The sequence below is a fragment of the Trachypithecus francoisi genome, unplaced genomic scaffold (genome assembly GCF_009764315.1).
Source record: "Trachypithecus francoisi isolate TF-2019V2 unplaced genomic scaffold, Tfra_2.0 Lachesis_group2, whole genome shotgun sequence".
Lineage (NCBI taxonomy): Eukaryota > Metazoa > Chordata > Mammalia > Primates > Cercopithecidae > Trachypithecus > Trachypithecus francoisi.
In genome coordinates this window covers 117234601-117247524 of record NW_022681465.1, presented here as the reverse complement: position 1 = coordinate 117247524, position 12924 = coordinate 117234601, and the positions used below count along the sequence as shown (strand labels likewise).

Below are 12924 nucleotides of genomic sequence, written 5' to 3'. Positions count from 1 at the left end.
TATATGAGCAACCTAGAACAGTCAAGTTAATAGAGACAGAAAGTACAGTGGGGGCTGCCAGAGGCTGAGGGTAGGCAGAAATGGGGAAGTGTTTAATGGGTGCAGTGCAGAGTTTCAATTTTGCAAGAAGAAAAATGTTCTGGAGATGGCTGGTGGTGATGGTCGCACAACATGTGAATGTGCTTAATGCCACAACTGTGCACTTCAAAATGGTTAAAACAGTAAATTTAATATTAGATACATTTATCACAATTAAAAACATGGGAAAGGATGCTACGCAAAGAATGGTCTGTGTGGCTATATTCGTCTACTTGGACTGACACAATGGAATGCCACAGACTGGGTGGTTAAATAACGAAAATCTGTTGTCCCACAGTTCTGGACACTGGAAGTTCAAGACTAAGATTCGGGCAGGGGTGGTGTCTGGTGAAGTTTCGCCTCCTGGCTTGTGGTTGGCCGTGTTGGCCTCACATGGCCTTTCCTCTGTGTGCGTGTACTGCTGGTGTGTCTTCCCCTTCTTACAAGGACACAGTCCTGTCGGATTAGGATCCCAACCTTATGACCTCATTGAACCTTAATCACCTGTGCCAAGGCCCTATCATCAAACGCAGCCACCTTGGAGGTTAGGGCTTTGACATATACATTTTAAGGGGACACAATTCAGTCCATGACAGCAGTGATGGTGCTGACGGGTTTAACCAGGCATGTTCAAAGGAACATTAGTATTTGCACGTGACCTTTTAAACCACAGTTCTGTATTTGTGATGTCATCAAGTTATAACCAGGCATGTTCAAAGGAACATTAGTATTTGCACGTGACCTTTTAAACCACAGTTCTGTATTTGTGATGTCATCAAGTTATTCAGCCTCTCAAAGCCCCTGGTTTGGAATAAAAACAACTCACAGAGAAAGGGCTGGACTGAATACAGGAATCCTTGTAAAGCCCACAGAAAATAAGTAGCACTCAATAGAGGATGGCGATGGCCATTCCCCTCATGTTTCCTGTTGAGTTTGAAATGAAAGCCACCGTTTCTGAAATTGTGAGGCCTGGGCAGAGTTCATCAGCACAGGGATGTCGCGGATCATTCTGCAATCCAATATGCTTCATGGCTTAGAGACATCCCGGGCTCTGGGTGACAGCCGGCTCCAAGCTGATGTCTGCAGATACTGAGCAGCAAGCCTGGGCTTGGCCCAACCTGCCAAGCACAGATGGTTTGAAAAATGTCATCCAAACTGGCCCAGGGTTAATCAAAAGATTACAGAAAGAAAATTAGGATAGGTTAACCCCGGCCTCTCAGATACAAGCCCCAGAATCTCACCCCTGCTACCTGATTCCTACCCAATTCTCTGCCTCAGCTTCCAACTGACCTCATTCCAGCAATAAATGAAAATTGGCCAGGCTAGAAATACAACTGGAAATCTTGCCGGGTGGTGTTTCCTTTTCTGTCCTCTCCCTGCAGCCTTGGCTGTCGGGCCTGCTCCCTGTATGTTTTGTTGTTTGACTGTGAAAGGTGACCTGTGGGTAATGGTTTAGGGGACGGATTGGCGGGGCTTGGGTCTCAGCCGGTATTCTCCTCAATTGCACTTCTTTAGTCAGAATGGAGGCCCTGAAATCTTGATTTCTAAAACAAGAGTGTGTGTTGTCTCTTGGCCAAACTGGGAAGGAATCTGTTTTGTCTTCGTTGCCTTCTTACCCTGGATCTGATTTTCAGAAACGGGAAAAGTGTAATGGGGATGGACTGGGGAGGGCTTGGGGCCAGACCGCCTAGGCTTCCAGTTGTGGCTACACTTCACGCTGGCTGTGTGACTCCAAGCCAGGCCCGTCCCCTGTCTGAAACTCGCTCTTTATATCTGCAAGTGGGGTTAATTAAAGCACTCGACCTCCTAGGGTTCTCATGTGCACTAAATAAAACGGTGGGCACGGAGTGCTTAGGCAATGCTGGGCACATGGCAGGTGCCACCAGCAGTGCTGCAATTTTGTTTAATCTCTAAATTCCAAAACTGAGAGGCCTTTGAAATCAGCAGCTCCTTCATTTTAGAGATGAAGAAACTGAGGCCCAGAGAAAAAAGCCATTTGCTTAGTGAAATGGGCTGAATGTTTGTGCCTCCTCTCCCCCAAATTTACATGTTGAAATCTCACTCCTGAGGTGATGGTATTTGAAGGTAGGGCCTTTGGGAGGTGATGAGGTCATAAAGGCAGAGCCTCTTGAGTGGGGTGTGTCTATAAGAAGAAGCCAGAGAGCTACCTTACTCTCTTTCCTCCGTGTGAGAATACAACAGGAGATGCTGTCTATAAGCCAGGAAGAGTCCCCACCAGAACTCCACAGTGCTAGCATCCTGATCTCAGACTTCCAGCTTCCAGAACTGTGAGAAATACATTTCTGTTGTTGATAAGCCGCCATGTCTTTGTATGGGATGTTAGGCCATCAGGTTGATAAGCAGCCTGATGGCCTAAGACAGCAATCAAAGGTGAGGATTTGGACTCAAACCCTCCATTTTGGTCTGGCTCAAAGCTGTTGTTCTTAGCACCTCTAAGAACACAAAATGGAATCTCAGCGGCTTCAGCCAGAGGGGACCAAGGTTAGCTTTGTATTCATGGTCCTCCTACCCTCATCCTAACAGAGAAGCAAGGCTTTCTTTTGCCCCTAGACTGGAGACCTGTGAGCAGTACAGAGAGGGTGGTCAGTGGTGATAGTAAATGACCTCCCATGAGTCTTCTTCAGGAGTCCTGGCTTCTCTTTCCTCCAGCTGGCCCAGGAGGCCTATGCAATTTCCTTATTTCCACATCCTCTCCCCCAAAGCTCCACCCCCTGACTGCCTGCCTTTAAGCAGGGTCCCCCCCCTGCACTTCTGGGTGGGGTGCAGGTGGATAAAGGGGAAGAACCCCCGCCTCACCAGAGCACCTGGCCAACTGTGATGCATGGGCAGTGTGGACCTGCACCTGGGGCAGTCCCCCAGCAGAGCACGAGAGTGGAATGGGGGCAGGAACAGGCCTTTGGTCTTGTTTGCACTGACCCTTCTATCATCCAGGCGGCTCTGGCTGGTCACTGCTGTCAAACTCCAGCACAGGAATTCCGAACAGGGAGATAGGGAGTGGCAGTCTGAAGAGAAAGCCTGACTAAGATCAGACCTCAAAAAGGGAACTCCAGGCACATGGCCTGATGTTGCTCGGCAGGGAAAGCATTTAGTCATCATTTATTCAACCTTCCTCGGCTGCGGGTGCTTGAGGCACTCACTCTACGTGATTCCCATGTGGTGAACGCTTTTGCAGGGCTCCCATTCTCATGGGAATGGATGGCCAATAAATCCATAAACAACTAAATAAAAAGGATCGTTTCAGTTGTTGGCACATTTTAAATTACAGAACTTGTCATCAAGAGTGACTGGGGGCGGGGGGGATAATTTTGGAACAGCAGCACATCTGGATAGGAGCCGGGAAGTGAACTTCACCCACAGAGGCTCAGCTTCGTTTCTCTTGACTACAAGTCCAAAGTCATATCACAGGAGAAGAGAAAGGTGGGGAACTTGACTTCTACTGAGCAGCCTTTAGGAGCCAGGTCCTGTGCCTGTCACACGTCCCATCTCATTCCATCTCCAGTAGCCACATGCGATGGAAATTACTGGCCCATTTATGGAAGGACACAGACTCAAGATGGGGAATGGCTTGTCCAAGGCTGTCCTGCTGGCGCATGGCAGAGTTGGAGCCCAGGTCCGTCTGGGTCCAGAGCTTTCCCACCCTGCACCCTGCTTCCCTCCACAGTGACTTCACATCGCCACTTCCACCCTTGGGAAGCAGTGGCTTTCAGGGATTTGGGACCTGGATCTGGTGAGAGAGGTGGCCCAGGGGAGATTCTGTAACCCTAAGAAGACTGGGGAAGATGAGGGTCCCTGTGGCATGGCAAAGGAGGCCCAGGCCTGAGAAGGCTGATGAAGACCTGACTAGATGCACTCCTCCCAGGGCTATGGTGTTGCAGCCTGTACTCTCCTGCCTGCCAGAGGGCCCCATTTCCAGCTACTTTTAATTTGGAGCAAACTAGCCGCTCCCCTGTGGTCTTGAAGTTAATAGGATGTCTGTGCAGCAGTGGCAGGATAAATGGCCCTGAACAAATTATTCCTGCATGGTATCAGGGTTATCTAGGAGAAAGACACGGAGGCTCCAGAGGGGCAGGTGATCCCACCTTCTTCTCTGCCCTCTGCTGTGGGACTATGGAGACCCCAGTGAACTGAGCACCTGGACAGCCCAAATGGGTCAGGGAGTGCTGGGCCTGCTGCAGAGGGGCAAGGGTGGTGGGGTCAGTAGGCTGGGATGAAGGCTACTGGACACCAGGAGGGCCAGAGTGAACACATGCCCCTCCTGGCAGGCTCTAGCTTGGGGCTGGAGAGGTAGGCGGGGACCCAGAAGGCCTGGATAATCAAGCTTTCTTCCTGTGACAAGGCACCGGCACTCAGAGGTTCCAGGGCTATAGAGAGTGAGTGGGGCTGTGGTAACATGACCAGAGTGCTCGCTCAGCCCTCACTGCCAGGACAGTAAGCGAACCAGGACTCAGATGAGGGGACTCTCTTTCCCCAGGAAGAGGCAGCATTGAAGCTTAGCTTTTCACGGGATAGGTGGCATTCTCTCTTTGGTAGAGGACATGCTATCTCCCAGGTCTCAAAGTCCTCAGTGTGAAGGCCTCTGCTTTCCCAGACCATTCCAGTAAACAACTGCAACACCTCAATTCCAGCCTCTGCCTAGTGTCCAAAGCTCTGTGTATTTTCCCACACCCAATACCACTTCTCACATTTGCCCTATAAGAAGGAAGAGCCATGGGGGAGTGGCCCCGTGGCCCAGTAGAGGAGTAGGCAGAGACTACTCAGTGTCTGGCAGGTGCCTTGGGCCTGCACACCTGCCTGAGAGGTGATAAGGATACTGAGAGAGCATGGGTATGGCTGTCCTGCTGACCTTGGCCTCTGCAGTGCTCCCTTTCCCCATAACCAAGGTGATGACACTTTAATGGAATTTGTCACAACCTTTTGCATGACAGGTGGCTGCTCTGATGAGACCCAGCAGGGAAAAACCCACCAACAAAATTAGTGGGTTGCTGGGGGACTCTCTGCTGGTGGCAAGGTGGGAAGTAGTGCAGGCAGGCATGACTTCTCCAGCCCTAGGAGTGCAGAGGAATGTACCTTGTCTTGGCACCAGCAGGACCTAGGTTCTAATCCCAGCTCTGCCACTCACCGGGGAGCCACCACACTTAGCTAAACCTCAGTTTCCTTATCTGCTGAAATGGTGATTGCAATCCCTACCTCCAGGATCAAGACTAGAATGAAGCAAGGAAGGTGCCTAGGGCACAAAATGTAAGAGGGGGCCCTGCAAGAGCAGAGTTGGGATTTGCCCGTGAGCTGCTAGCCCTTACTCAATATCATCATTACATTAAAAAACAGTCTTGTGCCATTGATGTTATTATTATCTCCAGTTAGAAGTGGGGAGCTTGGCTTGGGGTGGTGTTCAAATGACACAACTTCACACAGCTGGTAAGAGGCAGAGTTGGTACTCCAGCCTGGCCTGCCTGAAGGCAGAGTCATGCCCAGGTCCAAGGTCAGTCTCTTGAGGATCTTGAATAGCAAGAGGAGGAGGCAAGAGGAACAGTGTGTCTCTGATGGGGGAGCTGAGGTTTTGTCTCGAAAAAAGAGCAACAGCCTGGGCTGGGGCGGGAGGGGCCTTGTCCTTGAGATAGATCTCATCTTCCCACACCCCTTTCCCCACCCCCGCAGCCTCATGGGTGGCCTGGAGGACACTAGAAGCTCTCCTGGATTGGATTCTTCCCTTCTGCTCACTTTGGCTCTGTCATCTGCGCCTGGGGTAACATTTGTTCCCGGTGTGCAGAAGGAGATGAGTTTAAACCTCCCCAGCCAGAATGGAGCCTGCACAACTTCTGGCTCCTGCCAGAGGCCCCCAGGAAGTCTGTGAGGGGGGTGGGGAGCTGACTGTGCAGAAAGAGGAAGAGGCAGGTTCCCCAGACCCCTGATTTCTTAAAGCACCCGAGCCAGGAGCTGAGCTTCTCCTAGGTTAAACAGCAGGCAGGGGCCTGACTCTGGGAATCAGGCTTTTAACTCCTAATAAGGAATCAGGTGAGAGAGATGGCTCTGGGCAGGCCCTTAAGAAAAGAAGTTCAGCAGAGGGGAAGCAGTGGTCTAAAGTCATCCAGTGGTCGGATGTGGTGGCTCATACCTGTAATCCCAGCACTTTGGGAGGCCAAGGTGGGAGGGTCTCTTGAGTCGAGAGTTTGAGATCAACCTGGGCAACATAGTGAGACCCTGTCTTTACAAACATTCAAAAATTAGCTGGTTGTGGTGGCACAACTATTTGGGAGGCTGAGGTGGGAGGATTGCTTGAGCCCAGGAAGTTGAGGCTGCAGTGAGCCACAATTGCATCACTGCACTCAGCCTGGGAAACAGAGTGAGACCCTGCCTCAAAATAAATAAATAAATAAAGTCATGCAGTAACTGACAAGGCCATAGGCTCTCACAAAGTGATCATGAGATGTTGCTCTCAGAATCTGTGCCTGGTGCTGAGAAAACAAGAAGTGAGTGAGAGGGAGTCCCAGCCCGGAGGGGCTCTCAACCATGAGAATATCAGCTAATAACAGTAGTCAGATCCGTCAACACTACTGAGCACCTAGTAGGCAGGGAGCTTTATCTACACAATCTCATTCAACCCCATCAGAAGGGTATTATAATTCCATTTTACAGACGAGGAAACTAAATGCCAGGGAGGTGAGAGACCCAGTCCAAGGCTTCTGAGCCAGTGTGCAGCGTTCAGGGATGTCTCAGTCTAGAAACCAACTGTGCTTCTCACTGCATTCGTGGTTTGCAAATTTTTTTAATGCCAAAGAGCTTCTTTAAATTTGGGAGAAATCCAGTCAATAAAACAAATAAAATTAGAGCCGGAGGGGTGGGAGTGGGGATGCCAGAGGCCTGCCCACCTAGCCTTTCCTTCTGGGAACAATCTTAATGCCCTTCCCTAGACACTACACAAGCTCAGACAGAGCCTGAATGTTTTATGTGGCTGGAGGCTCACACAGGCTGGAGGCTGGGGCTGAAGCTAAACAGAGTTCAGAGAGCATTTGCTGAGCACCTGTGGGACAGGTGTTGCATAGTGCTTCCTAGAAAGCTCCTGCACCAGGTGGCTTCTCAGGCTGATGGCTGGTGTCTATGCCGTGCAGTGCTGTTTCATTCATTTAACACAGTAACACACATACTCCATTCTGGGCATCATACTAGTAGTTCTGGCTCCAGTGGTAAGCAAAAAAAATGCACACAGTCTTGCCTTCATGGAGCTGAAGTCTAGTGGGGAAGACAGCCTTTAGCAAACATGTTCCTAAAAGGAACACAGATCACAAATTATGACTGGGGTAGGAAAGAAAGCTCAAGGTTGATGAGATATGTGAGCAGGTGGACATGAGCAGTTTATCTCTGCAATAAGCACTGATGAGAAATCTGGGCGAGCTGGCTTCTTAGACCAATGGCAAGAAGGATTGCTGGCATGGCAGAAGGTGGCCAAGGGTTAGGAACAGGCAGGACAGGGAGGGTGGTCCTGGACCCTCCTTGTTCCCCAGGTATTTGCAAGGCTGTTAAGAAACAGTAAATTGCCGTAGGACTAGCAGGTACCTGGTCCAACACATTCTTTGCATTCCTCAGTTCTGCTATGGACAAAGAAAAATCCTTCTCCTGAGAGTTGGATTACTGCAAATCTAGAACTCAGTGCAATGAATAATGAATAAGTGAAATCAAATTAAAACCAGAAATCACTAAGCATTCGACCCTATGTGGATAATGTATCCACATAGGGTCGAATCTAAACCCACCTAGGGGAGGTGTAAACATGAGAAAGCCGTTTTCTGGACTCTCTGCAGGCCTTTCTCAGCTACCCTGCTCCCAGCCTGGCCCTGCTCCCATGTTCCTCACTATTTAACAAATATTTAGCAAACACCTGGATTGGGTAGAACACCAGTCACCCAGCATGTGCCTGGCGCAGAGCTGGGGCTGTGTAAACACTTGGTCCTCTCTGCGGAGCTGAAGCAAAGAACACGGATACAATCCTGCCCCAGTGCCTGCCATGGGCTGCCTCTCTGAGCCCTGGTGGCAGGAAAGGCTCTACTGCAGCAGGTCACAGCAAGGCCACGGACTCCCCACGGAGTCCCTTCTGTGTCACAAGGATCTTAGTTTCTGGGATTCTGAGCAGAGAGAGGGAGCTGTCCTGACCTGCCAGCTGTTTCCTCTGCAGAGGCCAACACTCTGATGCTCCTCCCTCTTCCAGCTTCGGCCTCCTCCCACCTTCTCAGTCCTGCCTCTCTTCGTCTCAGCTTAGATGTCACTTTTTAGAGGTGCCCCTTAGCCTGCCCCAGACATCTCTTCTCTATGCTTGTTGACCTCCATGGTCCCCCCATCTCAGCACTCCTTCCAGGGAGTATCTGCATGTGAGGCCTGGGTACCCATCAGACTGTAGGTGGGGACAAGCCCTCTTGATGGAGGGCTTGTGTCTTATTCATTCACATGTCTGTTTTCTTGCAATAAGCATGGCACAGCGTAGGTGCTCAATAAATAAACTCTGAACGAATGAACACAGGCAAATATGCAGAAGAAAATATCTTCCTGATCATTTATTCAAGTGGCCATCTACCCTCGCTCTGTTTCTGTCCCTGTCTCTGTCTCTCTCTCTCAAATACACATGCACACAGAGTTCTTTGCCCATGCTCTCTCCTTTGCCAGCTTGCTTTTTCAGTCACTCCTCTTGCTGCATAATGGCCTTCTGTGATCTCATTCCTCTTTTGGTGCTGCTTGGGAAGTACAGACTCACCTGCAGGAGTGAGTCAGGAGCAACTGAGGAGCTCTGACCCTGGTCCTGCCAGGGGAATGGGTTGGGGTCTCTCTCTGCAGACCCATGTTCATCTCAGCCCTGACCCCACCCTCATAACTGGTCATGGCAACACACTCCACAAAGGGATTCCATGGCTAGGTGCTGCTGGATCTTTGCACCAGTGCTGGGAGGAGGTAGACAGGCTGGAGGTAATGGACTCGTTTTACAGATGAAGAAACTGAGGCTCAGAGAGATTGTGACTTGCCCAGGTAGCAGAATCAGAGTTGAGATCCAGGTTTCCTTAGGCCAAAGCTCTTTCTGCTGCACTTACGGGAAACCCCCATGATCCCCCTATCTCGGCATTCAGTGTGACATCCAGGGAGCATCTGTGTGTGGGGTCTGGGTCGCCACTAGACTGCAGGTGGGGACAAGCCCTCCATCAGAGGCTGCGACGGGATGCTGCCTCACACCCATCACCCTCTTAGGTCCTGCTCTCTGTAATGTGGAAAGAAAACCTTCCAGTTGTCTCTGAGGATTGAATGGGGAAACTTTGTGAAATGTCCTAACCCCTTTGCTTTCTCCTTCTCCAGGAGGTAAAGCCACTGTGAGCAACCACAGCTATACCCATTAACCTCCTGTTCACCCCACTTCTGGCCTCCAGTCTTTCTGCCAGGCAGGCTGGCCCTCCACAATGGGGGCTCAGCCCACCTGGGTATCTTGGAGGAGCAGTGCCCCATTTCAGAAGGATGGTAGGGAAATAACAGGAAGGTCAGAACATCCCAAGGAAGGAGATAAACAGAATCCCATCATTCCCACCACCCACACATGCCACACAACATACACCCGACCAGACCCACTAGGCAGCAGGCACCTGAGCCATGTCATGAGATCTGGCTGCACATAGCCTGTCTCTGCGCTCACTGTTATTTTTCAAAAACCCATCAAAGGTTTGTGGGCTCCTTCCCTGAATATTCTGCCGGCTGCTTCCAGTGCCTCTCCCCCCAGCCCCCAAAAGACTCTTCCTGAAAGACAGCATGAATATTTAAAGACATTTTTTCAGCCAGTGGAACCACATCACGCTGCCGCTCTCCCTTGACATCATCTCCAGAAAGTTGGCCAGATCCCTCCGAGGGCCTCACCTTCCCTGGTGCCGAGTGTAAAATGGGGTTTAAGACACAGGGCCAGGCCCTGAGGAGTTAGCCTTCTTTCTGCCTCCCGGCTGTGGGCCCATCTGGGGCTGCAGCCCTAATTCTGTTTCATAGCCACAATTTCTGGTCTGCCCAGACAGTCACTCCTGCAAACCACCTGCCACCCCAGTTCTTGGAGAAGCAGAAAAGACAGGCATGGACATAGGCATGAAATGTGGAGGGACAGGGATCCAAGAAAGCAGAACGATGAATGAAGCCCCAGAAGCACGAGACCCTGGAACCCTATGGCACCTGAGGTGCAGAGCTGATCCAGTTTCTTGAATCCACCAGTGCAAAGCAGATTCCGGTCCATCACCACCTCCTGCTGGCCCCCTCAAGCGTCTCTGTTCTGCAGAATTACTCACAACCCACTGCATCAAATCTCTCTTTTATCAACAAAATACAACCCTCCGTGGATAACTTCTTGAAACTCCAGTCACGCTAAGCCACTTCCAATGCTCTGGAAAGGGTTCTGTTCCTCTGCCCGCCTGTAACCTATCAGCCACACACCACCAACTCCATTTCCAAAGTTCCAGGCAATTACAGCCAGCTGAGTTCCCTGGCTGGGTGCCTGCCTACTCAGAGCCAGGACCCAGGTTGTCAGCAACCTCGAATCCCAGCCACCAATTTCCCCAGCCTTTTCCAAGACCTGGGTGCACCAGAATGGCCACGCTCACCACACTGAGGCAATACGACCAGCCAGGTCGTATCAAGACAGAAAGCAGGGGCAAGGCCAGTTTCCATACCTTTGCTGAGGGTCCCAGTGATGAGCTTAAAGATGGTCTGGGCAAATTTCACGAACCCGAGCTTGCATCTTTTGGAGCAGCCACTCATGGTGGTGGAGGGGAGCCAGGCTCGGCTGTCAGCACCCAGAAGGGACAGCACCCACCTTGTGCACCCCAGGAACTTGGAGCCTGCCTGGGTGAACCCTGAGTGACGGATGCACCCCCAAAGCCAGGCTCCGGGAACAGCACAGCTGCCTCTGCAGCAGGTCTGGCTTCTGCATCCAGAGAGCCTGCAGGGCAAACTCTCCCTCCCTCTCTCCACCCACTCCTGCTGTCCACTTAAGTCCTCGCCACGGGAGGACCTCAGGATGCCAGGGCCAGGACAGCACTGCCGGGGCACAAGGTACTCCAAGGGAACCGAGGAGGAGAGTAAAGCTGAGCAGAGCAAGGAGGGAGGAGCTGGAGCTCTCCCAGCCTTTGCTGACTGTCTTTCTTACATGGCAGCAGTAATGTAGCAATTAATACTCAAGTCAGAAGGGAGGGGACTGCTACGCAGAAAACACTCAGCCCCACAGTCTCCCACACTCGCTCTCCCACTCTTTCCTTCCTGGTTAATCTGATAGATCAATTCTCTGTGCCTTGATCAGGATCTGGAAGAACTCCCCGCAGAGCAGGAAGTGGCTGTCAGCACTCAGCAGAAAGTTTGCAGGCAGCCTCAGAGTGGCCTGGTTTGCATCTCAGAGAAGCTGGGCTGAGTGCGGAGCCTCCGGGGAGCCGGCCTATGAACATCGGACAGACAGACAGACAGAGCCCACGCAGCCTGTCCAGTAACCTTGGCACCAACAGCAGGTGCTGTCTGCCTTCCTGACTTGGAAAGGACAATGCCCCTGACCACCTCCTGCTCCAGGTATCCCCGACTCAAAGTCAGACTACTGAATTCCAGCCTCCACCCCTGTGGAGCAGTCACGAGTCTGCTCTCTCACTGGGATAAGAAAGGAGTGCAATCAGGGCTTTTCTTGATTGAGATAGTATTCCTCAGAAATGTCATAAAGGAATGACCGAGTTTCATATAATTAGAATACAATGCAACACTCTTAACAGTGAAACTGCAAGGCAGTATGCACATGTGAAGTCCAGCTATTGCTCCATAAAAAACCTGGCTGCCATTCAGTACCCTAGGCTGCGTGAGTTGGAAGGGACCTTGGTGGCAGGGACATCTCATCCCACCCTCTTCACCGGGTGTGAACCTCCCCCAAAACAATCCTGCTTTGCTTTCTTCAGAAAGTCCTTGTGGTCCCTGGCCATGGGCACATCTGTGAATGTAGTGTGGCTACTTGTGAACAGCAGATATGAAACACCTTCATCTGAATAAGGCTATGCACTGGAAACTCTCTTCTTCTGCCCCAACTGTCTCCCTTTGATCTGCTTCTCTGGGATGTTCAAGAGGAATCAGTTGCTTAAGAGACGGAGAATGGAGACTGCCAGTTTACAAAATGCCAGATAAGCCAGAACTCATGTATCAGGTCTGATTTTTACCCCATGTTCTGGGAATCATTGTGGAAGTGAATCTTCAAGAAAGAAATATCAGCCCTTAGAGTGGTCATCAACAAATTTCAGCTCTGAAAAGAGGCCTGAGAGACAGTCTGCAAACTCAGAGCCTTTTCAAAGCCCCAAAACCCTCAAGCCTTGTCAGCATGGTAGGAGTCAGAGCATATAAAACAGAAGTAGCTCTGGCAGGAAATACCCCATTGTGCTGGATGTCTTAGGGCTTGAAATTGCCGTGTTATTCACTCTCTGTCTGCTCAAGCCTGTAATCCCCCAGCACTTTGGGAGGCCGAGACGGGCGGATCATGAGGTCAGCAGATCGAGATCATCCTGGCTAACACAGTGAAACCCCGTCTCTACTAAAAAAATACAAAAAACTAGCCGGGCGAGGTGGCGGGTGCCTGTAGTCCCAGCTACTCGGGAGGCTGAGGCAGGAGAATGGCGTAAACCCGGGAGGCGGAGCTTGCAGTGAGCTGAGATCTGGCCACTGCACTCCAGCCTGGGCGACAGAGCGAGACTCAAAAAAAAAGAGTTGAAGGTGCCAGATAAAAGGCACATGGTGTCCGGGAATGTTAAAGGCACTTAGCCTTTGGTTCACTCATTCACTTATCCAGTATTTACTGAGCTC

General features: G+C 51.0%; 1 protein-coding gene across 1 annotated transcript in view; it reads right to left on the bottom strand.

Moving 5' to 3' along the window:
- Window positions 1-12607, bottom strand: part of KCNIP1 (potassium voltage-gated channel interacting protein 1) — a 395147-nt gene extending 382540 nt beyond the window's left edge. The window contains exon 1 of the mRNA XM_033180276.1: window positions 10773-12607. Coding sequence (XP_033036167.1) covers window positions 10773-10860 — 88 coding nt within the window. The 5' untranslated portion in view covers window positions 10861-12607. The remainder of the gene's footprint in view (window positions 1-10772) is intronic.
- Between the last annotated feature and the right edge of the window lie 317 nt (window positions 12608-12924).